The sequence below is a fragment of the Nelusetta ayraudi genome, unplaced genomic scaffold, assembly GCF_046127955.1.
Source record: "Nelusetta ayraudi isolate G7.1 ecotype Tasmania unplaced genomic scaffold, CSIRO-AGI_Nayr_v1 ptg000170l, whole genome shotgun sequence".
Taxonomy (NCBI): Eukaryota; Metazoa; Chordata; class Actinopteri; order Tetraodontiformes; family Monacanthidae; genus Nelusetta; species Nelusetta ayraudi.
In genome coordinates, this window is record NW_027466220.1 from 691,172 (window position 1) to 717,515 (window position 26,344).

At 46.9% G+C, this 26,344-nt stretch overlaps 1 protein-coding gene across 2 annotated transcripts; it reads right to left on the minus strand.

Moving 5' to 3' along the window:
• Positions 1–26,287, minus strand: trim36 (tripartite motif containing 36). 2 transcript variants are annotated; one of them, XM_076014697.1, is made up of 13 exons: positions 26,129–26,287; positions 20,889–21,123; positions 13,556–13,902; positions 12,952–13,098; positions 11,325–11,420; positions 10,463–10,600; positions 10,216–10,331; positions 9,416–9,537; positions 4,523–4,640; positions 4,238–4,434; positions 2,579–2,762; positions 2,212–2,325; positions 1–502 (listed from the first exon to the last, which is right to left on the minus strand). In XM_076014697.1, the coding sequence occupies exons 1-13, from the start codon at positions 26,189–26,191 to the stop codon at positions 130–132; spliced, it is 2,250 nt and encodes a 749-aa protein (XP_075870812.1). In that variant the 5' UTR covers positions 26,192–26,287; the 3' UTR covers positions 1–129. The 2 variants fall into 2 exon arrangements, with proteins under 2 accessions (XP_075870812.1, XP_075870814.1); XM_076014699.1 differs by lacking the exon at positions 26,129–26,287 and adding an exon at positions 22,045–22,200.
• Positions 26,288–26,344: the final 57 nt, after the last annotated feature.

Sequence of the window (26,344 nt, forward strand, 5' to 3'; positions counted from 1 at the left end):
CCAAGCAGTGATCCCATTTTTCACATTGAGTGGCAGAAGAGGCTCATCCGAGGTGGGGGAGGAGGAGGAGGAGGAGCAGGGGGATGAAACCTGCTCACTCCCCTCCGGGAACAGACGGACGCAACCCCTTCAGAAGGTCAGTTTCTTGGCCGTGATGAACTCCTCCAGCTGCACCCTGCCGCTGCCCATCAGGCCGAAGGCCGGGTACATGGTTCCGGAGCAGTCCACCTGCCTCTCGTAAAGGCACCGCATGGTGTCGGCGTCGTAGAAGTACACGCGGCACGCGTCGTAATCCAGGCACACGCCCAGCCGCTGCGGCATGGGGAGCACGCGGTCGCTGGCCGCCGCCACCGCCACCGCCGAGGCCGCCGCCGAGGAGGAGGACGAGGAGGCCTTGGGGATGAAGAGCTTGCCCATGCCCACCGTGAGCAGGGTGAAGGGCTGCGAGAGCTCGTAGCACGTGTCCTCGCTGCCGCTGTCGTGGCCGCTGTCGTGGTCGTACCTGACCGGGTGGGGGAGGGGAGAGGAAAGACACTGGGGTCAGATAGGCGGGAGGTCCGGAGGCGGAGCTACGTGGCGACCAGAGGGGTAATTTGACAAAAAAAGGCCGGACGCTCCCACACTACTGCATCTCAAGTCACATCTTCGTTGATTGATGTACAGCTGGGGTCACCAACGTGGTGGTGGTGGTGGTGCAGCCCAAGGACCACATGAGTCGCCCGCAGGCCTGTTTGGCAAACGGCACAACTCGTTGAGCTGCGTCTAAAATTCTCTTATTTTATCCAACCTTGTTAATTCATTATTGATAATCATTGAGAGCTCATCAACGTGATCCGTGTCTTTTCATGGATCAGTATCATTCACAATAACAATAACATAAGTGAGAAAGTTTGTTATTACAGTAGAGTGTAGCACACTGACTGCCCTTCATGTGACTCCGGATCCATTAAGTAGCTCTCGGGTTCAAAACGGTTGGTGACTCCTGATGTACAGAATCTTTTTTTTTTTTTTCATTTGTGTTGAATCGAATGCGTCGTTGGTTCTGGCGGGTCACGTCATCAAGCCCTAACGAGGTCACACTGCAGACAGCTGTGCCAATCCACTGAAGGTCACCTGACTTCCTCACAGCTTCCCATTGGACGGCTTCTTTCAGGGCGCCCTTTCCTGCCTCTTCCCTTCCCTTCCATTCGCCAGCTCCTCCACTATGCTACATTTATCCTGGACCATCCTGTTCCCTGCGCCTGCCTTTCTCGACAGCCTGTGAAGGGCAGGAAACTCCTCTTCCTGCCCAGGCCTCTCACACAAGCGCGTGTCAGAGGGAGTCCCCAGACCGAACCCGAGCTGCCCTCCCTGCTTTACGCCTTTCATGATGGCTGGTGAAGGGCCTCAGGCTTTCCACTCCAAATGCAACTTGTGCAAATAAATATTTAATTTTGACAAAGTGATGCTGACTGAAATATGTATAGTGTAATTCATGACTCGACCATTGTCCTGGATTCTGTTCTTGGTGGAAACAGGACAGTAAGAAGAAATTTAATGGAACACGAACCCTGATCATAGGACGGCAGGGAGACGCGGATCTAAATTTATTATTATTATTACTATTATTATTAGCATAGATTAAGATTTGATGTTGTTTATTTCAAAAGAAAGGTGGCAGGCCGACTCTTATAAGGTCACCCTGAAGACATTTAATAAACACAAACAAGTGGAGTTACAATAACAATAACATAAATCCTACACTCATTTCAGCCATCTACTCATCGTCTTCCTTCTGCGAGTCATGATCTCATCCTGTGGCCACCCCAAGGAAACATTTCTGGCTCCGCCACTGTGGAGACCAGACGGGGAAAACTCCTCTTTCACGTGAACGCAGCCTGGTGTTTACCAGCTCGCATGCGTTACGCAACTACTACGGAATTAAAAACGTTTGTGTGTAAATTTCTGCTCCTTTACGAGCCGTCCCTCCATCGGCTCCAGCGAGAAAGGCGAGCTTTGTCTGGCCACTAAGCTCTTTACCAGTGCGCGGCCTGGGTTACATCACGGGATTAGGTGCGAGTCGAGCGCACTTATCTGCCGAGATTGTTTGTGCGTCGCCAGGAGGTGCGCAGCAGCCGAGACCTCGGCCGCCTTCGTGGTCCCGACTGGTTCCGTCCAAAAGAAGAAGGCTGAAAATGAGCAGAAAAGACAAAGACGAGCGCTTGCGTTCACCTTGGACTGCTGGTGTCTCGGGGACTGTGGAACCATTCCAGCAGCTTGGAGTCAGAAGCCACGCCCACTTTGACCATGTAGGAGAAGGGCTCCACCTTGAAGGCCCAGTAGTGTCTGCAACAGTAGCAAACAAAGAGGCACGATGACCAAATTTCAAATATCAGTTTTTGAATCAAAACTGAGGGATAAGATTCAGTGGGATTTTCCACCTGAGCGACTGAGCCTCCATATAAAAATGTTCCCTCTTTCCTGTCGCTTCAATATTTTATTAGCAGCCGGTAGAAGGTTTCATTCAGTTAATGAGCCTGCATGTGCGCATGATTAAAGAGAAAATCCGTCCGATTTTTCCCCCCTTTTTTTGACGTACCGTCCCTGAGAGATGCCCGTGTCCCCGATGATGTAGTCCAGTCCGATGTAGCTGCCCGTCTGCACGCGGTCGGCGGCGAGGAGGAAGGTCGTGCCTGCCACGTTCTCCACGGCGTCTCGCCGCTTGTTCAAGAGGAGCCGCTCCGTGCTGAAGCCGCACTTGTCGCTGAACAGGAATCCAAAAGCTGTGTGTGTGTGTGTGTGCAGAGATGGGATTGGATGATTAGAGCATCAGAAAATGAGGTTGCATTCATAAAAAAAAAAAAAAAAGGAACCAATGATGCAGGGACTCTGTCTCAGTTTGCCAAGTTTGTGCACAAGGCTGCGGCTAATTCCCTCTTTCAGCCGCAGTGCCAGGTTGGAAAACAAGGCAGCTAACATGACTTGACACCAGAGGGCGCTCTAGCACAAATTGAACATGCGGCACGCGAGCTCGTCTGTGCATGAGCCCACAATGAGGAAACAAATAAAAACCAATGGCAGTCAAGGCTATTTTTGTTTTTTCCTTCCTCTTGACACGTAGCTGCGATTTCTAATCCTCATCTGGATGCAATTGAAAGAATTCTATAAAAAGGATTCTGGGCCAAAGGCCACAATTACCATAATCCAGCAAACATATAGGGCAACGTAATTATGCCTGTTCGCTCAACCATTGTGGGCAACCTGCGATCCACACTGGGGAAGACCAGTTAATTTGCATGCGTGTCTGGGGAAGTCCTTCCTACAACTAGGCCATCATCATCATCATCATCATCATCAGGGAGCCAGACCACAGCGCTTGCAGCCTCACGTGGGGTTACATGGAGGAGTTGACAGTGAAAATTCCTCCACCAACCTTGACGGGTCCATTGTTAAGGTCTATTGTTAAAGATCACCGTTGAAGTGAAGGCGTTCGAGTCTGCTGCGTTGTCAAAGAAACTCATCGACGCTGTGAGATTAGGACCAAAAACACAGCTTCTTGGTCCTCGTCCCATCCTTCCTCCCAGATTTACACAAACCAGATGGCAGAGGAATGCGAGAGCGCCAATCACAACGTGCCACATTTTCACGCGTACGGACAAGTTCTGGATGCGAGTTTTGGGCCATGGAAATGAAACCAGCAGCGTCGGCAGCACTTGGCTCAGCCGGCGTCGATGGCTTTCATTCATTCATGCAAAGTCTGAACTACCTGCGACGGGGGGGGGAGCGAGTCTTTCTTGGCCGTATCTGCGCACCGCAGTTCCCAGACATGCGTGAATCCGTGCCACAGAAATCATGCTAGATTTCAAGAGAGCGACAAGTGGAGGGAGAGAAAAGAAGGGGGGGCGGGGGGGGAGAGAAAAAAAACGAGGCCCAACGTCTGCTGGTGGGACGTGCTCGGGGTAGCAAATGGGACGGAGACGCTTTGCTGTCGCCTTTGTCCAACAGGAGGCCCAATAAGAGGGGCTGGACCTGCGGCAGCCAGCAGCCGCATTCACAGCACATCAACACTCGCTGCGTTTCCACACCTTCCACTGAGTGCAACGGCTAAACTTCAACAACAACAAAAAAACCTCTCAAGTATCACTTTGCAAAAACTGTCATGGAAACGCAGCAAGCGAGTCATGACTGAATACACGTCGACGAAAACGCAACTAAAATGACGCTTTAGAAGAAAAGCAGAAGAAAAAAAAGAACTCACCGGGAGCAGGTGGTGTGTGGAAGGTGACCTCGGGGCTGTACGGGCTGAACATGGAGTTCCTGCAGCTTCGCACCCTGAAGGCGTACAGGCTGTTGGGGTCCAGGTCGCAGACCACGGTGCTGGGTCCGTACACCCTGTCCGTGGCCCTCCACATCCCGCTGTCCTCCCCGTCCTCCTGGGACGGCGACTTGCCCAGCCTGAGGTCAGAGGTCAGAGCACGGTCATCACACTCCTCTCGTTATCTCTCGGGCCACAGAGTCGCTCCTCTGCAGCTCTGGCACCCACCTGCGGTACTCCAGGACGTGGTGGTCGGTCGGCAGGTGGTCTTCGGGCAGCCGCCAGCTGACTGAGGCCTCGTTGTAGACTTTGCTACTGGAGAGGTCAATGAGAGGAGGGTCTGGAACTGGAGGGAGGAACAAAAGGGGGGCTGGTTTAGCAAAACTGGACACTTTTCACTGACAAAATTGACAGTGACAACCTGTACATACAGAATTTTCATATTTAGAAGACGTGAACCTTTGCCAGTTACCTTATGGTACAATACTAGCTTAAAATATTAACAATCCAGACGCATTATTTGAATTGGGCTCCAGTTCAATAAAAACCGAGGTTCACAGAAATGAGAAAAAAGAAAAGCATTGTTGGGGCGGCGCATAGCCTAAGTCTGGGTAGAACGACAAAGTGATTATGCCAGTTCGTAAAGGGCACGGTGACATTTCAAGACATTTCCAAAACTTTCAGTGATTTTACTAAACTCCACGACTTTTCCATGACAGTCGGAACCATGCAATCCTCAAAAAAAAAAGAACTACCAGTACTAGCACTTTGCTTTTGACAACAAAATTTCAAAACTTTAATTTCAGTTTGTATTTTTTTATTTCTTATTACTCACATTGTGTGTAGCTATTAACTGTTGCCTAACTGCATGCGTGTTACCAGGAAATTGTCGTTGGGTGCTCAAACAAGGCGCGTATAAATAAAATGTTTTATTATTAACAAAAGGGCTGAAAAGCATGCGTCATGCATCACACTGCACCCAACTTTTACAAAAAACAAACTCCACTGTTGGAGCTCGTCTCTGTCATCTCAAAGCAGCAGAGACGGAAAACATCTGAGTCACTCTGGGCACTCCCTCAGCGGAACCAGCGGGGGTTTTTTAATTGAAGGCAGCATTTGAAGCACACATCAGATTCGTCAGGACCAGGAACCTGCAGCCGGGACACTGGACAAGAGCGTCTTGCATAATGGAGCCCGTTAAGAGGTTTTCAGCAGAGCCCAGTGCCTGGAAATGCACTTTGTGGAGCCCCCCCCCCCCCCCCCCCACTCCTCCCAACCTTCCTCTATTACACTTCCCCTTCCCATCCATCGTCTTTATCCTCCTCCTGGTGACAGGCGGGACTTCCGGGGAGACGTTAACCTGTCCCGTTCCAACTTCGCCAGTCACCGACGCAGCGACGGCGCCTCCTTCTGTGCACTTATAATGTCGCCGTTATCAGCTCAGCGGCCGCTGCGTTCACCTCATGGTTTAATGCTCCCACCGTTCCGAGTCGCTCCTTCCACTCACAGACTCACATTACAGTAGGCATGTAGGTCACACAACCCCCGATCCCATTCCCCCTGCGACGACCACCACCCCCCCCCTCCTCCTCCACCGTCCGACCATTCACTGTCTCTTCTTAAGCCCCGTTTTCCACAGATTAGCCTCTCGAGAGTTTTGTGAACCGTCAATGTCACTTTCAATCCTTTCTTCCAAGTTCCCCTCAGGAAAAATTCCCTTTTATCCACGGTAATTCAGATTTGGACAATATCGTAACCTCATTTGAAGCTCAGAAATCAGTTATAACATGTTTATAAAAATGTCTTAACATTTTGTAAACCTGTAGTATACAATTTAATTATAAAATAAAATGGTTTGTGGTTGACGTGACCCAATAGATTTCTGTGTCAGCTGATGAAACACATTGGCAGCTTTAAAACTTTGTTTTCAATTGCTTTATAAATATTTTTTTTTGGGGGGGGGGTGAAAGATTTCACTGATTTTCTTTCAACATCTGAAAGTGATGCACAAGTCCACTCAGAGTGCCTCCTTTTTAATAGACTAAATGTGAAAACCTGCTGGGGTCAATAATGTGGAGGATATTCAGACTCCAGTAAAATCATGCTTCAGCATTCAAATGATATCAGTTATGAAATTACTGATAATGGCCATCTCATTTCATCACCAACGGCCACTTATAAAACTGAGTTATGACTCACTTGACTGGCAAGACTGATGCACTGCCTTGCCACAGAAGCTATATAGAGAATTTTTGTTGTTCAACAAAACGCATGTTTGAACTTGGGTTTAATTTTCCACGCACAACACTCGATGTGCGACTCATGCTGAACCGAAGTCGCGGCCTCGGAGGAGGTGAAAGAGGAGCTGCGCTCATCCTGACGTCTACAAGAAGGAAAGTCCCATTAGAATTGGGAGACAAATGCGCTTTTACACTTGACAACACTTTCTTTGAGAGCGTCCCGAGGCGAAGGGCAGGGGGTCAAGTCCCGCAGCAGGGCCACAGCTGGGTTAACACGCAACCCTGCAGCCACCAATAGGAGTTGTGAACAGAAAGACGTGAGCCAATATGTTCCTGCGCCTTGTGTGTCAGTTTCCTGTCCAGAAAGAAGTACAGTATTGGAGCTGAAGGCCATGAATACAAAGTGCTGTAGTGGCCAGTTAGCGCTGCAGCAACACTCCAGTCCAATTACCGCAGTGCAGAAATGCCCCTGCAGTCTTCCTCCCTCAGCTAAAAGTCAGACTGAGAGCATCATTAACCCCGACAGGCCCCCGAGATAAAAGACACATCGATAAAACTGTCAGCCAAGTTCAGCACGGAGCACTTCTGCTACAGGATCCGGCCGAGAAGCTTCGGGGGAACCGTCGGTGATGAAATGCCCATGTTATCTTTTTACAGGTGAAATAATTCAACTCACATTCAACATTCCTGTGAAATGCAACAGACACTTTTCTCTCTCCAAAAAAAAAAAAAAAAGACACCTGAAAAACATTTCAAGCACTTTCAAGTGCACCACTGGTGTTTAGTCCAGAGGTGGGCAAACTGTTTGACTGGTGAGCCACAATGGGTTCTAAGGTTTGCTAGAGGGGCCGGAGCAGGAGCAGATGGATGGAGTGTTTTGGCGACCCACCTCATAGAAGGAAAAAAATATAACATGGGATATGTAGAAAACTGAACAAAGTGAAAATGAATTAGCATTGCAGCAAAATGTGTCTTTAAAGCACCACGGTTTTTACAAATGACTCATAAAACACCGGGAAAAATGCATGAAATACAGCTATTTTATTACTTGCTTACTATTTAATGTGATTTCTTCAAGTTGGCGGGCCGGATTCAAAAGCTAAATGGGCCTCATATGGCCCCCGGGCCGTAGTTTGCCCACGCCTGGTTTAGTTTCTGCTGATTGGCTCTTCACCAGTTCTGCAGCGCCAGCCCACAAGCAAGCGGGTCTAGAAGGAGCCGATCGGAGCCTGGAAATAAATCTCACATCACTGACTCGAAACAAACCATCAGTGTCGCAACACAAAGCCCGGCGGGCCACAGATTGGTGCCACTGACTGACACAACCCTCAGCTCTTCCGCTGCCGACACCGGAGGGGAAACGACCGCCCCCTCGTCTGCCAATGTCAGCAAAGTGAATTCCGTCATCATCTAATATCTTCTGACACGTCGTGCACTCACACCTCCACCGCTTGGCTATGCAGTGACACTGAACAGCTTTTTCTCTTCCTTCTAGGACGGCGCCCCCCCATCCCCGGACTGGCACACACCGCCACGGCTGCGGCTCGGCTGTCCGGGACCATCAGCCAATGGCTGACGGGCACGCTGAAGACAGGCCAACCAGGCCATTATAGACACTCCAGGCAGGCATCATCCAGTGACATGTGAGGAAGACCTTGGAGATGGTCCCCCTGTGAAGCCCTGAATGGGCCGTCACACCTCCTTATTCAGACGCGCTTGTGGCCCGTTTACTTCTGTTGTCTTTGTGCTTTGCTCCAGAAAGCCTCGACTGACTGAACTGACCAGCGCGTTTGTTCGCCAGTAGTTTGCCGTGATTGGACAAGTTCAGCACAAACACCTGCCGTTGACATTTAAGTGCTACCACGGTAACGCGTGCACAAGCCTGCCGACTTAAAGAACTTGAGGCAGGCAGGTGGGCAAACTACGGCCCGGGGGCCATATGCAGCCTGTTAAGCTTTTTAATCCGGCCCGTCGAACTTTAAGAAATTATATTAACAGTGATTTCAAGAGAGAGCTAAATACTGCCTGGCTTCAAAGACACTGATACTGTTTTAACTTTGCTTTTGTTAATGTTCAATCGACATTAAAGCTACATGATAGGTTTTCTACTTATACCTCATACATATTTATAGGCCCCTCTGTCACATTTTAGAAACCGTTGTGGCCCACGAGTCGAAAAGTTTGCCCACCCCTGACTTGGCATGTTAAGCTTTCACCAATATAAAAATCATAAATCAAGCCATATTTTACACACTGGACCATCAAAGCTTCAGATTCCTCCTGCTTGTCTTTGCAGTGTGATGGGTTTCTGTCCCCACAGTTCCAGCCCTCCTACACATCAAGGGTGGGAAAGTTTGGAGAACGCAGTCCGGCAGTTTAGTCTGGTGCAGCAAGGCATAGAAAACCCACTCGCAATGTTGCAAAGTCACTTCTGTCCTGAAAATATTCGGCTGTTTACTTAATACAAATTCCCACAAAATGACCTCTGACCTCTTAGAGCCGGACAGTTCAAACAACTACGTGTGTCAGAATCAACAACTTTTTCACCGCCTGTCTTTTCTCGAAAAGCCGTGAGCCAATTGGCAGCGCCTTCATTACAAACGAGACCGTCTCCGTTTTCCCGGCACAACATGTGTACTTGCCGACATGTTTGGCGATTCCAAACTTTTTCCACAGTCGCTGCCAAACCAGAAACACCGTGACAAAAACAGCCCATCAATGGGATTTACCCAACAATGACATTTCACCTATTTTCCGCCCACCACTTGGTCAACGGAGGGCCTGGTAAAATGATTTTAATTCACACAATACTAAACGGACGTCATTCAAATCCCCCCCCCCTCCCCTTCAAAACCGTTCTTTCAACAAACACGGCTCGTACCTCCGCCAAAACACATCTCTTTGAGCAGGGTCTCCTCTCGGGACGTGTCCAACACAAACTCGTCAAAGCAGGGGTCGGCTGAGGGCTGGAAGGTCCTCAGAGACTCTGTGGCCTTCTGGATCCTGGAGAACAGGAGACAAACGCAAGACAATAACTCTTATTGTGCGATTCAGTCCTTCGCTAAAGACAGTGACGACACTTAATTCCACCAATTCAAAGGTCATCGTCACAAGTGTGATGATGGCAAACAGGGGAAGTGTCCAGGCTCCAGTATAATGCTGTTAAAGGGGGGGAAAGGTTCCCGGATTATCCAGAGCTGCTGACAGAGATCAGGCAGCTTACAGCGGGAGAGGAGACGGCCTAGTGGACACGGTGCCATCAGTCGCGCCCTCAGCCGCCCTTGACTTTAAGTAACTGCCGCTGCGGCGCACGTGGCCCGCGTGTGTTCCTGACACACTCCACTCACCCAAACACGTAATCAGATTGACGCCGAGGACGGGACAAGAATAACTGACTGACTGGATCTCACATGTGAAATGAACACAAGAAAGACCCCGCAGTTGACGCGCAGAGAGGGAGCGACGTCGTCACCGGGTTCAGCAAAATGGACGGACTTTGTGTTGTAAAAAATGACTAAGCCGCTCCATTATTAAATGCACAGCTTCTGATTGGTGTTTGCAGGCAGCAGGGGACAGACGGTTGGTTTCAGTCCATGTTTCCTCACATTCGCCTCTTTCCATCTCCACCACAAACTACAGCATTTGCTCAGTTTCAGGTTCTCAGAATGGACCCAGTTCTACCTGACGTGCAGCTGTTTGGCCGTCTGCACGAAGCAGGACTGGTCCGTCTCCTTCAGCACCTCCTGAGCGTAGCCCACCAGACCACTGTTCTCCAGCATGCCCTGGTACTCCTCCACCTGCAGCAGGGTTCCAACAGAATTGTCTTGAAACAAGTGGCTTCATATTGGTACCATGTAGTCAACAGGAAGTGCAATAAATGAGAAGGGTGCACTATTCCCAGGCTGCGTTAGGAGGATTTCAAACAGACCTGAGTCTTGAGTTGTTGCATCCGTCGGTTCCGAGACTGTTCGATGGAGCGCAACATCTCCGACTTTCTCTCCTGCAGAACTTCGAACAGACGCTCAAAATGCTCGTTGGCCTGCCGCTCAGCCAGCTGGCCATTTTCCTGTCGGAAAGATAATAATCATCAAGTACACAATAAAAATAAAATGTGTTTTTCCTTAACTCATCGTACTCCTTGCAGCTCATTTGAGACATTTTTTTTCCTGAGAGGCAGAGGCTGAGAACTAGAAATGGTTTCAGGGTTTGCTGCGTGTCAGCTCAGTTCTTTTATGAATATGTCAATGGAAAAACAATGAAGGTCCCATATTGTATTACGGTCTATTTCTATCCAGAAGCAGCGTCAGAAGAGGAACAAAGACACAGATCGAAACCGTGACTCGCACGACTGACTGGTAAGCAAATCCTGCGCTTCTGTTTGTGGTTTGCATACTGTTTGTTTAGCGACGTTCGTCATTGGTGCAGAGGCAACAAGCGTCCCTCAGCTTCGCAGACTGGTTTGGTCTAACCTATATCAATATTTGTAACCTGCAGGGAAAGGAACTGAAGTAATTCCAGTCTGCACTTCTGGAAGTGACAAACCAACTGAACACTTGGACACGCTTTAGCACTTTGGCTGCTGTGAGTAGAACTGTCCAATCAGGGGAGACAGAGAGGTCACAAGACCAAAGAGAAATACAAATAGAAATGTAAAAATACTTTTTAAGCAATTCAAACCCTTTTTTTAAGATGCTCTAACCATTTGACGGAAGACTTGTGTCAAGTGTGTTGGGCTGCTTTTGATTTGGACCGGCATGACAAGCGTTTCCTCCAAGTGTCAGTAGTCTCACCTCGGTCTGGTTGATGAGCACCTCCAGATTGGTAATCTGAGACCTGACCTGGTCCTCTTTGCTGATAAGGTAATGGATACTCTTGGCCAGCTTCTCCTGGTGAAAGAAGATCAGCAGCCAATAAAAAAAAACAGCTGACACAGCGACAAGCAGCGAGAGATGAGGACGTTTCAATGGGACACTTTAGGAACCTGAGTGGGACGGATTTGCTTCTGAAAACTCCTGATTGAATGCAAGCTTCTGATCGTACGGAGAGTTTACATGATGATGCATCATGGGAACCTGTTTCGGCAGGTGCAGCAGCATGTTGGGCAACATTCAGTGGCAGCGGAGTGGCATGACATTTCAAAGCAGGTGAAACCATCGCCAACTCCCTGCCAATAAAGGGCATCTGGGCGTGTTCGGGACACCTGATACAGCTTCAGACAATTCAAAAAGAACAATGTGCACAAAACTCACAGGGAACAAATGGTCTCATTAAAAATGGAGGCAAGGCAGCTTAGCAGCAGATTGAGTTGCACAAAGATTCTGGCTTGAGTCGTCGAGCGGCTGAGCGCTACCTGCGCCAGACTGCTGTTAATGTGCCAACTGGATTAAATTACTAGAGCAGACTTCACTTAAAAAGTACTCTACTAAAGCTTGGGTGTGCTTTTTGTGTTGCCTGGAGCTTCTAAACAGCAACTAAAATGGCGGAACAACAAATATTGGGTCTTTCTGTCTTCACTTGTAATGAAAGTAAAGACAGGAATGCAACACAAACTCATGAAGATTAAATGATGTCTCCTGAGGGTAAAAAAAAAAAAAGAAAAAAAAGGAAGGTCAGGTGTGACAGCAATTAGCTGAAGCCCTGTTCAAGTGGCTGGGCTTTCCAGCCCCACAGAAAATACAGATGGATGTCAGCACAGGGGTGCATGTCAGTGCAGGTACAGGGCAGGTGTTAATATTTCAGAAGGGGAAGAAGAACTCAGCCTGCTCAGACTCCACAGATGGAATTTGGGAAATGCAGATTCAGCTTAGCTGCGACCTTCTGCATTGGAACACAACCGACTGAACTCACAAATCATAAATCTTCTCTCTCTTGGAGGCTTTTGCAGGACCACAAACACAATTACAGTGACTGGTGAAAAGTGTTTCTAGTTTCCTTTCATACAAACTGCCGCACTTCCAACTATAAAACTGTTTTAATTCGAATTTTAATGTAATTTTTTCTAATCTTGAGTTGTTGACTTCCTGGTCTGGCTGCCCCTTGGAAATAAGAACTTGTACAATACCAATGGTTACAATACAACAGAAGCAGGCTGTGGCCTTGAGCTGGAGTGAATACAAGGGCTAAAGCCAACTAATCCCAACCCTCATCAAGGAGGTTTCTCAGCTTCGGCTTATTAAATACAGTTCGGTAAATCTAGCCAGAGCGGATTAAACCATCCGGGAATTGTGCTTGCATGGATCAAACAAAACTTATTACTTATTGTAATGTAAAACCAGCACAAAATGGGTAAGAACCAGACCGAGCTGCCAGACTCGATCATGAGCCGATGTCAGTGCCATGTTTAAATTCCTGCCTAGTGACCGCCGACGTCATTTGAACGTGTCAACGCCTCCGCGGTGCTCGACTGGACTGCGGTACCTTCAGGATCTTGTAGGCGTTGCTCATGGAGGTGACCTTGTGGTTGGCGTGCGACCCTCCCAGCTTGCACAGGTGACACACGGGTCGCCTGCACACCTCGCAGTACATGTTGACCTTCTCCATCTCGTGCTCGGGGCACATGAGCACCTGGTAGAGCAGCAAACGGAAGAGGAGTAAACAAAGGAAACTTTCAAACAAACCGCAGTCCAACCAAAAGTTACGGAAACATATGGCATTCACTTGGGGAAAAAGCTCTGTTTTTGGAGTGTTTTTTTCTGAGTAATATTTTTTACTGTTTTGCTGAATTATATTTTTAACAAAATTTTCCAAAGTCAAAGTCAAGTTCAAAGTCAAACTTGATTAAACTAAACAAGCTGGCCATGTTTGCTAACATTAAATCCAGCTCTCAATAAAAGGAATGGATGTGATTGTTTCAGATGCTCTCTAAACTCAGGAAAAAAGATTAACGCGAAAAACAGAAAATTATTGGGAAGGAAAAAAAAAAACACTAGAAAAAGAAAACATTACCCCGAAAAACAGAGCTCCCCCCCACCCCAACCCCACCCCAAGTGAATGAAATACGCTTCAGTCAGAAGTGACTCACCTTGGGCCTGAAGTTGGTGGTGGGGCCCACGTACTCGTGCTGCGCCTTGGGCGTGCCCCACGGGTGGTGCAGCTTGAAGCACTCGTTGCAGTAGCTGGCCTTGCAGTCCATGCAGCTCTTGGTGGCCTCCTGCTGCTGCGGCGGCTTGCAGATGTTGCACATGATGGCGACGGCGGCGCGGGCCGCCTGCCGGTAGCGCTCCACGATGTTCTCCAGGGTGAAGTTGCGGAAGAGCATGCTGATGCCGCGCTCGCCCAGGTCGATGTCGTGCTGGCAGCCCGGGCACGGGATGGTGGTGACCCGCGGGGTCACCGAGCCTCGGCGCCACCCCGGGGACGAGATGGAGCCTGGAGGGGAGTGGAGGAGGATTAAGGGGTCTGTGTGTGTGTGTGTGTGTGTGTGTGTGTGTGTGTGTGTGTGTGTGTGCGCCAAACCCGGGATGGATCGGCCAGTTTTTTCATTTGGCCCGAGGCCTGATCGAGGAGAACAATGCCCTTTGACTTGACATTATACCCAAAGGGGTGAGTTTCCAAGACGGTCAAATCGGGCTTCAAGAATTTGTTTGAAAAGCTTCTTAGTGAGCGCGCACAAAAGCAGAGTTGCGTCATCCGGCCGATTGCCAAGTACGGCAAAAATGCCTGGGATTATGAAGCTCCTTCAGGACAAATCAGGCCTCAGTGTGTGCGGGGTTTTTTTTTTTTTCTTTCCACCCATGATGCATTCGTTTCCACGATGACCGCTGCTCCATGAGCACAGGGACCGTTCACATCAACACAGGCAGGTTACTGAGCAGCGGTCATACAGGAAATAAGTGCGTCATGGGAGCTTCTCTCGGAAGGGGAAAAAAAACCCATCTAAGGTCGAGTCAGGAGATACAGGACGGTCACGGAGGAGAAAGTCATCCTTCAGACGACAGAATAGGAACTCGCTACAGGATTTAGAGTGCAGGTCAGTTAGCATTCACTGGACTGGAGAGGAATATTCAAGTGCTTATTCAAAGATTTGGACAAAAAAAAAGAAGGGGGGAAATGATGGTTTTACTTCATTTCTTTAAAAAAAGAATAAATTAAATGACAAAAAATTGAAACTTGAAATTCAAGCAATGAAAGTGAGATATGTCCAAGTTTCACCCATCAACACATGACTGGTTCAAGGCCTCACACTCAATGCCCTCTTAAAGCAGAAGCTGCTTTAAGAGTTCCCTCCTCAATCTTGTTACTAATGCGGAAGCATCGTAACACAGTGAAAAAAAAAAAAAAAACAACAACAACACAGAAAACCACAAGCCGGGAATCAGGAATTTATCACACAAACACTCATCACAGACGCAGGCACTGGGAGCAGTGAGACAACGCCAGCAAGCTCAAGTCACTACAAGGCAAAAACAAAAGGCAGAGATGTTGCTTCACGTTTTTGGGGAACGGGGGAACCGAGGAGTGCTGGATTTATCTCGGATTGCAAGCCGGAATTCCCGCTTCGTTTCCGAGGACCTGGAAAATTAAATCAAACACTCCTCAGCGAAGCCAAGTAACAGGATTTTAAGAAAATTAAAAAAATATATATATAACTATATATATCCACAACAACGGAACAGAAAAGGTGCAGCTCAGGGGAGAAGCAGTGGAGCAGGAGCGCAAACAGAAACTTTGTGGTTGCGGGATGTGTGTCCTGGTGAAGTGGACAGTTTGCGGCCCTAAAGGCAAAAACTTGAGCGACGTGACGACCGAGTTGAACACCTGAGCCGTCACTTCCTAACCTGGAGTCATGTCATGAGAAACAAAGCCTGACGATGGGGCCGATGGAGGTGGCATGGTTGGAGTGCGAGTGGCGCGTGCGTCACGAAATGGAGCTAATGAGCGTGTGGGTTGTCCAGCGCAGGGGGGGGGGGGGCAAACAGGACACGCCAACAGCAATGTTTCTGCTATGTGTTTGGATGCTGGAGAGCCGATGGATTAAAGTGATCCGTTCCAGCAGGAGGGGACAGGAACACATGGGTGCAAACACACACACACACACAGGCTGGTGCTGAGACTGAGGCCAACTGTCCCGGCTTTAATAGCTTCTCATCACATTCATTCATTAGCAGGAACTCAAGAGTTTGGAGGAATGAAATCATTGGGAGCTCTTCAGGGAATTTGAATTTCTATGGAAATCTACATTTGGGGCAAACTCTCCCTTTCACAACCACAAAAGTCATTATTACGTTTTTTTGTGATTCTCACCTATTTTTTTCTAGGGATGCAAATTATCGATTAATTCAATGATCACTTGATTGACCTGATCGATCCATTAACGGTTAATTGATCAGCTGCGATTTTTCCTGAGAACCTAAATTTCACAATGAATGTGTAAGGAACACATTAACCCTTAAATCATGTTGAGGGTCCAATGTGAACCATTTTTACATTACAGTAAAGACACCCTTAAAATGTTTCCTCTGACTTTAAGTTGACTTCTAATGGGTCACATTTCGCCATTCTTTTTTTTTTTTTAATAAAGTTATTCAAAAGTAACTTGTTGTAGGTATATTATGACCGTCACAGTATCTACAGGTGAATTGCTCTTTCCTGCCACTACACTGTTATAATGATATTAACCACCTGTTTAAAAAATGTTCAATTAATTGCAACTCATTTAATGGATTAAATTCTTAATCGACAATGATGATCGACAACTTCCCTCGTCACAACACCCATTTCAATCCTGCCTTTCTATTCAAGTTTCAGGTTGCTTGCAACACTAATTATGTTGGGGTGATTTTTTTTTTTTTGCACAAATATCCTCTAAGCATGATAAATAGATGTTGGATGGCAACCAGAACGCTGAATCATTTTTGTTTTTATTGGCCAATGGTGTGTCAGCTGTCTATTAATCATACAGATTAGGTGGACAGAGACAAGCATGTGTTTCTCTGAACCGCTTTTTTTTTTTCTTCTTCTGTTTTTAATCTCAGCATAAACAGCAGCTGGCGGGCACACACTGCTCGGACAGTAAACAGCACAGCACGTCCCAACATAGGGGGGGTGGGGGGTGGGGGGTGTCAAATCTAGTGTGTGTTTGACTAATAACTCTCCGGTTAAACAAAGCTGCCCAACTTGTCACCAGGTTTAATGAAGTGAATGCAAAGCTCAGCCGGTGCTCAGCCTCACACCCAGCAGGGGTCCAGGACCCACAGTTGTACACACATTCCTGTCCCGCTTTAACTCCTGGGAAACATCCTCAACTGCCGCTTGAGGACTTCAGCCTCAGCTCCTTCAGGATCCTTTGTGCCTCAATTAAATGTTCTGCTTCTCCAAATCATCCTCGTGCGCAGCCTCACTTTACGGTCCCGTCAGCGTCCTTTTCAGGCGCTTCAATGAAAGGAGTGAATCTTACGACTGAATTACCCCCGCCGCCGACGGCGATTAAATCATTTATTATTATTCGTGGTGGACACTTTAAGAGTTGCTGCATTCATGTTTCACCATCATTAGCATCTGTAAAGCGATTACTTAAACGTGTATTTAAGTTCAGAACCGCTCCTGCCGAAGTATCAGACGCCTGAGTGTTGGTGTGGATACATGGTGGTGATGACAGGGCTGAAGGGCTAATTAGAAGGAGAGCAGAACCAAGCCGGGGTTTTCTGACAGGCGTTCTAGTCAGTGTAACGGTACTCACTACTATAGCTAGTCAAAACACGCAGTCCGCATCTACCTCGACTCCCAAACGACCGGCGCATTGTGGCTGCAAGCAATGAACAGAGAGGTGAGGTGAGAGCAACAGTCAAAACAAAAACAATACATGACGTGAGGTAATGCGTGTGGAACCTCGTCGGCTTGAGCAGGACACTGGTGAGCCAAAGGAAACTTAAAATATAGGAAAACTTGTTTAAGAAAATGGGGAGGAAAAAAAACAAATATCAATCATGTGAATTAACAAAAAATGAATCCGTGCTGATGTCACTGCCAAGATTAAACAGCCATTATTAACTCAAGAGGTCTGCAGTCACAGAGGTTTGCAGCAGAAATGCATACAATGGAAACAGACCAACAGCTTTTCAGTGCAATACATTTAACATTTACTGACTTGCTATTCAGAAGAAATAATAATAAAAAAAAGGCTTAAGTGAAGTGAGATAAGTCAGGAAACTGAATATGAAAAATAAATAAATAAAAATAAACTTTGAGATAGCGTTTGAAAAAAAATAAGTATTTTTAGGTGGTGAGATAAGTTTGTTGCAATATGGCAAATGACCACTGGGAAAAACAAAGAGTACGGTAAGCTCAGGTAAGCATTGTCTTCCAGGCTGTAACAGAGCCCTCATTTTCATTCAAATTGGAGACTCAAGTACCAGCTGCATGGAGAGCCAAAACATAAGATTGAACAAAACATCAGATTCCATCACACAAACATAAAATGCATTTGTCACAAGCTGAGGAAACATAAAACCCAAGACTAAACCAAGTGTGCAGGACATTTGGGAAAATTGCATGGTATTCAACAATGTTAATGCTAATTTCGGTTTCCTAAAGTCCAACTGCATTACACATCGTTGTAACCGTGGCTGTGATGTCAGAATGAAATGAAAGCCAGAGCAGGTCAACACTCTGGGCCCCCGCAGAGACATGGTGGTCCTTGCAGGTGGACACGCGGAGACGGAGATGAAACCACCTCCAGCCTGTGGTTCTGACTAAACCCTCTCCCTGTCCTGGCAGGCAGCGTTCACCATCACAGAGAGACCGATGGCCTGATGCTGCTCAGCCAGCTGCCTGGCTGAATGACGCGGCTGTTCTGCGGCAAAGCTAATGAGCTCGCGCTGCACTTCGAGGTATGCTTAATGTTCTTAACACGTAGAATTTGTGCTTTGTAATCTGATTAAATGCATTTAAAAAACGAGAACGACCCCGGTGTGTAATCCCTGAGGAAATTCCACCCATGAGTGGTTCCGTTGGAAAAACAGGTTTTGTTGTTAGACGCTGTTTAACAGACTGTAAATAAAATGTTTAGAATGACTTTGTAAGAAAATTAAAAGTTCAGTGAGCAGGCAGACTAAGCATATGGAAATACCACAAATGAACCATTGTAGTTGGACTTAGGCAGGGCTGATATTTGTCTCTCTCAAAGCAGAACTCATTCATTCAGGCTGAGGGGAAATGACTGGACAACTCGGTCATTTTAACCCTTCACAGAGCCTGAAGAGCATCTCTTTGTAATACGCCACTTGCTTTAATGCGTGTTTTTTGATCTCAACACGACAGGCAAAAAAAAAAAGTCAGATTTTTTTTCATGTCTCCTTAATTTGTGCCATCCTTTACCGAGCCACACCTTGAAACCAAAACCACAGCACGATCAAAAGCTGCCTACAGTCTGCCTACAGTCTGCCTGCCTGCCTGCCTGCCTGCCTGCCTGCCTGCCTGCCTGCCTGCCTGTGCTTTTGTTTGGGACTCAGTGCTGTTGGTTTTGCATCTGTGCTTACTGTATTTTTAGCTCCAAATCCAGATATGCTTAGAATGTTTTCAACATGTCCAATTAGGTAATACTCACATCATTTCCGGTTCCTCAGCTGTGTCCCAGATCCATACTAATGGTACAGACGCAGAATTGAGCTCTAAACTAAACATGGCGCATGAAAGAATGTACACTTGAGGCAAAATCGTTGAATGTATCAATACTCATACCGTTTTAGCTGCTACTAGGGATGAAAATTATTGATTAATTCATTAATCGTTAGTTGATCAACCTTACTGATCCATTAACGATTAATTGATATGCAGCAATTTTTCCTGAGAACCCTTAAATAATGTTGATGGCCCATTTTTTATATTAGAGAACAGTAAAAACACCCTAAATATTTATCCTCTGACTGAAGTTGACTTCTAATGGATCACATTTCAACTTTTTTTTTTTTTTAAGTTGTTTAAAAGTAACTTGTTTTAGGTATATTATGACATTATGATATTAACTACCCGTGTAAAAAAAAAAAGTTCAATTAATTGTGACTACTTTAGTTTAATCAATTACATTCTTAATCGACATTTAATCGATAATTGATTAATTGTCAACTTCCTAGTTGCTACAGAACCTCAAACCTTTAAACTAGGATCAGCCGCTAAGGCTCAACTCCAGTTCTGCCCACAGGGACGTGAAGGCATCTTTGTGGAAATGGCACAAAGCATAAAGTCAGCCTTGTATCCCCGCAGGTTATTTTCCTGGCTCAGGACTGTATTTGGTACAGAGCTCCAAAATGTTGTGACAACCTCGCCAGCTACCTCAACTGCAGCGCCTTCGCCGCTCGCAAGCTCCTTCAGTTCAGCTTGGTTTTTTAGAGTTTAGAATGTCTTAAAGCAGCTTACACACACGCGTTCTGTCCATTCAAGCACATAACGTACACACAGGCCCCTCTATCCGATTAAAGGCAAAGTGAAAATGATACCGCCGGCAATTTCCTGAGAATTTTTCTCGTCCGGAAGCGGAACGTATGAAGCCCAATATGACTGAGGTGGGGCTGACGAAGGGTGCCGGGGACTTTTACGGCAGACAGTGGAGACAACTGGGGGCTTCAAAGAGCTCGTCAACGCCTCCTTTCTCTCGTTAGATCAAACACCAAACAGCTAGTTGATTAGCACCGTGTCCCCTTCATGTGGCCTGAAGAGGCAGACAGGCTCTGAGGAAGAAGTGACGACTGACCGCATATATAAACAATAATTAGCAATAATAAGTAGGAAATTCTTTTATAAGTTTGTGCTTGTTAATCTTGGGACAGTGGAAAGGAACCGCGCTGCACGTTTGGCACATTGAAACAAAATGAAGACTCCCCCCCCCCCGGGCTGATCTTGCAGAGCTTCGTTCACTTATTTGCATTCGACCAACAACCACAGATGTGTTTTGTGTTTTATGTAAACCTTCTGAAATGCGATCCTGTGTTGTTTGGCAGTTTACCAATTTCGAGAATTTCATTTGAAATCACACCCGTCTAGTAGTTTTGGAGCCAGTCCATAAAGTGGGTGGGGTCCATCCAGCCTTTTTTTTTTTCTTTTTTTAAATGATGACAAAATGCAGGTTAAAAATCAAACGGTGAAAAGAAGATGACAAAACAGGATTAAAAATTTGCAACAGAAGCATCCATTCCCACTTTGAAATGCAATAAAAAACAAATGATCCTTTGCCACCCTATTCGATAAGGCAGAATGGTCCAAGATGAAACCGATACTTCCATTTCCTGCATTACTGGCTGAACATCGACCAACAGTCATTAACACAACGATGCAGACCAGCCCACATTTGCTTGCTGCCACGGGAGCCACAGTAACCTTGAAATAAAGAAACCGATCAAGAAACATCTTTGCTTCCTCACCTGATCTCACCAGCCTGTCGAGCCTCTCCATGGAGGGCGAGGGCACCCTGGACCTGGGGCTGCCAGGCAGGGAGCACTCGGAGCCGGCGTCAAAGGAGTCCTCATGGTTCAGCATGAGCAGCTCCCGCACACACTTGTGGCAGACGCTGTGCTGGCATGGCAGGATGAGCGGGTGGGTGAAGAGCTCCTTGCAGATGGGGCAGATCAACTCCCTCTCGATGTTCTTGATCGGCACCTGAGGATGAGAAGAAGAAATAATCGCCTCGCATTCACAATCACACGTTCATTCTAAAGAACAGCTGAAGTCATTCTGAAGAGCAGCCCATTCTCACTTTAATTGTTTGGATTGAGGGAGAGAAAAAAGCACAGCTGTCTGGGACCCTTTGGAACAATAAGCCATTATTTTGGCATCTTAAATGAGGCTACAAACAGGCCCCATTGTCTGCACTGCAAAGCTGGGAAAGCACGTTTTTGCTGCGTCACTGAGGAGGAATAATTGGATTTTCAGGGCCCCGTTTATTTATCGATCATCACACAACCTTAAACCTGAGGGTTTAAAAAATAAATAAATAAATAAATAAATAAATAAATAAAAGCACGCATACACTTACTACCAGCATGTATTTAGCATGTTTCTGTTGATTGCATAAGACTCGGGATTAAAGCTGCGCTAAATATAGATGGACAGTAAAAGAGCGCGATTCCAGCAGCTCACGTTTGTGGCGCAAAGGGGGGGGGGGGGGGGGAGAGTTTGGACGGTGCACACCAGCAGGCTCATGATTACTTGATCATCATCAGCTGGTGTCATAAAAAACAAACACATCCTGGTCCATTCATTTCCTTGACTGAGAGGAACAACACGCCTCGGCGCGAGGGACAGAGGAAGTGAAGCGTTTGTGTGGAGAGAGAGAGGGGGGGGGGAAGAAAAAGTTCCTTAAAACTCCCGACAATAACATTTCAAAACTTGACGCAACCATGACTGGAAACCACAGCTAGTTCGTCCTGCTCATTTAAATAATAATAATAATAATAATTCAAGAATAAAACATGTTCCCACGTATCACACACACACACACGAGCCACACAAGGACCTCCAGGCTGCGGGAACAATGACGAGGTGCTTCTCCCAGTTCACTCCATTCACTCACTCACTCACCCCGGCTGCGCTCAGTCGCCGCATCTCTGTAGACATGATGGGCTACTTGCACGTGAAGCTCGTTTTTCTTTCCCGTTCTCGCTCTCTTCCACTTGTTCTGTGTCCGCGTGAGTACGGGGGAGGAATATGTAACAATAATAGTAATAATAAACGACCAAATCCAGTGTGGGAAAGGCTCGCTGCGCTCAACTTCTCGGACAACAACGACGCTGCCGGCGGGCAAACATGCCGACGGAGACGGCTGCCGTGAATTTAAATAGAGTGACGCTGCAGGAGGAGAGTCAGTCAGCGGCTGCCTGAGCTGCTGCTGCTGCTGCACGCGGAGGGGGGGAGGAGGGGGAGACACACACTGCAGCGGCCAGGGAAAGAGGCGGGCAGGGGGCGGGGCTCAAGCGGCACGAGAAGGGCTGCTGCCTTCAAGTGCAGCTCGGAAATGTTTTGGTGGAGGTAGGGGGAGGTGGAGGGAGGGCAACGTCACAACCACGTCGATCGATCAGACGTTATTATTAGATTTATTCACGATAATGGCATGTGAAATAACTTCATTTAACAAATTATGATTTCTATACTGACACAAGAAGGAGAAATGGCGAGTATCTACTAATTCAATTGAGGAATCACACGAGCAGCCGACAAATAATCGTCCATTTGTAGTGGCCACTCACTAGGAGGACAGTACAGAGTTTCTGTGGGATAGAATTCACAGCGATCTAGCCCTTGTTGACGTTACAATGTAGTCTGCTCTACTTTTCTTCTGGTCCTTAACGGTGAATTGGGGTTCAGGAAGTGTTAATTGAGAGTGCGTGTTGGGTTTTTCAGTTGGAACGAGATTGTGGAATAAAACAGACGTTTATTTCCTTGTTCCCATACTCCTGTACATTCATCCATTTTCAATACCTGCTTCTTCCTGATCTCAGGGGCAGGGGGGTCTGTTGCTGCAGCCTCTCCCAGCTGTCACAGGGCGAGGGCAGGGTGACACCCAGGACAAGTCGTCAGTTCATCGCAGGGTCGCACACAGACAAACAACCATTCACAATCACGCACTCACCTACGGACAATTCTCCAATTCACCTCTCGTGCATGTTTTTGGACTGTGTGAGGAAGCTGGAGAACCCAGAGAGAACCCACGCTGACACAGGGAGAACATGCAAACTCCACCCGCAACCGTCTTGGCTGTTCGGTGACAGTGCTAACCACTGCGCCACCATGGCGCAACGAATAACCAATAAATACGTAAATAAAGGTCTTGTGAAAATTGAATCAACAATTTGTTTCCCATGCTACCACGGCAATACAGAAGCCAAGCTGTCACTAAAACAGGATGTCAAAAACATGGTTGACGTGGTACATGTATAGATACAGATACAGTATTTACATATGAGTCCAAACCGTGAAACTGACACATAAAAACACTGCGATTTATCATTTGAAATGTTGGATTTTTTTTTTTTTTTTTTAACAGAGCCTCGATGGCGTCCATCAGAAAGGCTTGAAGTACAAAAGTGAAGCAAGGCTACAGCTGTCTCTCAATCTCTCAAACAACAGGCTATAGTTAAGAGACTTTAGATGAGGCTAAAAATAAACCTATTGTCCTTACAGGCTGGGGATTTTTTTTTTTTCTTCCCGCAGTGTCAGTGTGGAGGAAGAACAACTGAGGTTGAGGCAACAGTGTATTCTTTCAAAATTAGTAAAACATACTAACATACTGAGCAGTTCAGTTTTCCCTTAAAAACAATAAGCCAATCAATAATAAAAATAAAAAAAACAAGTCCATCCAAAACACAACAGTTAGAGATATTCAATTCAGATATAGCAACAGCAAATTCACACAAATGTGCCTTGCCTTGTACTGTTTACAGAATCTCTGTTCTGACTGTGGACACCAGGACTGGCTTCTTCAAGGGTACTGGAGTCAATAAAGGGGCCAGGCAAAGCTATAAATCCTGTCTTCTTTTCAACGTCACAGCCCCCCCCCCCCCCCCCCCCCCCCGTTATTTCAGGATATTTACGGTCCGTTAATTACAAACTACAATTGGCCAGCCAACCTTTTATTTTACACCAGGGCCCGCTAACCAAAGCATGGCTCAGCTTTTTTGGAGGCGAGAGTGTGTAATAAAGCCTTTGGAATGATCTGGCGGGGGGGGGCAGGTTGATTTTGTCGAGTCATTCACCTCTCTTGGCACCGCAGCAGACAGTGTTTCAGCTGCTCTCTTGCAATTTTGCAGTTCTGCGACTTAAGAAAGAACTCGAAGCTTTGAACCGAGCATCTAATAGACCTCACAGCTTTTTCAAATTAAAAAGGATTTTCTTGGCCGGTACACAGGCCCATTTCTTGATAAATCTACACTTAAGGACCATTTGGATTTATCAGCTAAGGGACACTGTGTGCATTCTCGAATAAGACAGCCATTAAATTGTTGTCTCATTTGTGGAATTTCATTTTCTGAGTCAAAGAAAGAGTTTTTAGCCATTTTTTTTTGCATTAGAAAAGCATTTCAGTGAATATATCTTAGCGGCCCCATAAAAATAACATGAATCACCAAGCCTGTGTCGAACATGTTGGCAAGGCAACTATGGAAATCAGCCCCTGTTGATGTAACAAACGGCTCTGGTACCTAACTGATACCACTCCCAGCGTAGTGACAACACCCCAACCAGGTGCTCAATCTGCCTCCTTTGTTTGAGGCCCTTCCTACTAAAGACAAAACAAAGCAGGGAGCTAAAACAGAGCATTTTTACCCGGAGGTGATAAACAGAGGACTAATCTATAAAAAAGGCCAAAGTTCTGCAGGAGTATTTTTGGGATTATTGGTGACGTAAGGAACCTCCACTGGAGTCTGAGATGACAAACAAAGAATCAAGGGTATTCGGCACACGTACGTCAAATGAAAATGTTTGTATTGGGATGAGAAGAGAAGTGCGTTGGAGCATGTTCACTTTTCAGAGTGAAGGACATTCAAGTCAACGCGTGCTCCATATTTAAGGGAGGAAATTACACCTTGTGACTAAATGTTCTTTGCCGCTGCAGCCAGCAGAGAGTGACCCAGCAAAGAATCTCTCACCACGGCTCTGCAGTTTATGGAATGTTTCTCTTTGTCAGGTCTCGCTCTTTTCCTTTATTCTCTGAGATAATTCCAGAAGACTCAGTCTAATTAACTGGCCTCTGAGACTAAGTCACTTGTGCAATATGATCTTTTTTTTGCACCGTGAAACACACATGCGCACACACGCACACTCTTCATGCATGCATGCATGCATGTCAGAGATTGTGTGCACACGCCAGATGCATTTCCACACAATCTGCCAGTCCGGCAAGGATAAGAGACGAGCCGAGACCCCCCCCCCTCTCGCACTCCTCTGCTCTTTATGTAGAGACACATGCACACCTCAGTAACTAGGCGTCCTGATTCACCACGGGGCGGCAGCTGCCAAGTGTCCAGCAGAACTGACACGAGTCTGTCATCTGCCCGCAGCTCCGTCTAAGGCAGCAGCAGCAGCAGCAGCAGCAGCAGCAGCAGCAGCAGCAGTCTTAAGGCTTTCGTGAAAGCTCTAATTAGACTCTTTGTGTTGGCGTTTTCTTCTTCTAAGAATAGAAAGAGAAGCACGTGGCCTGAAGATGGGAAGCGTTGACACACAATCGAGCAGAGGAGCGCAAGTGCACGTCTCTCTGTAGGTTATTGATGAGGAACAAAGGTCCTTGTGCATAAAGTTTTCTTTTGTGTCTGGCAACGGGAGAAAACGCTCTTTGAAAGAGTCAGCAATTGTACTGATAGATAGATAGATAGATAGATAGATAGATAGACAGGGGTGTGTCTTTAAATTGCAAGATACCCTCCACAGCTTATTCACCTTATATCACGTTGTCATCATCACGTGATCATAATATATCACCAAAATAGTGGGAGATGGTTTAAATAGAAAGTCTTGTCTAATCTAATTGCATTAGGCTTGATTATGGAGGAGCCGGGGGATTAGGCAGTGGTCTCACAGCCAGGCCGGGGCCGGTGCCGGTGCTGTCAGATCGGCAGCCCGTCAGACCGCCGCCGTCACCGCCGGGACCATAAATCATCCGGATGAGACTCACCTCGCCCCGCTCGATCCGCTCCACGATGCTGGCGAACTCCGTCATGTCCTCGGAGTCCGACATGGCTGCAGACGGTGATGGGTGGGCGAAAGGATGGATGGATGGATGGATGGATGGATGCGTAAAAAGGAAGGACGGCGGTGATGTCAGGGAAAAAATGGTGGTGGTGGTGGTGAGATGAATCGCAGAGAGGCTGAAGCGGCTCAGAGGAGCAGC

What these genes read in the sequence shown, in the direction of transcription:
- trim36 (XM_076014697.1), bottom strand. Translation starts at nt 26,191, where the DNA reads ATGTCGGACTCCGAGGACATGACGGAGTTCGCCAGCATCGTGGAGCGG. An exon ending in CCACCAACTTCAGGCCCAAG is followed by an intron (nt 13,099 to 13,555) that starts GTGAGTCACTTC and finishes CTGCTCTACCAG; the next exon opens with GTGCTCATGTGCCCCGAGCA. An exon ending in TGCAACAACTCAAGACTCAG is followed by an intron (nt 10,332 to 10,462) that starts GTCTGTTTGAAA and finishes ACCCTGCTGCAG; the next exon opens with GTGGAGGAGTACCAGGGCAT.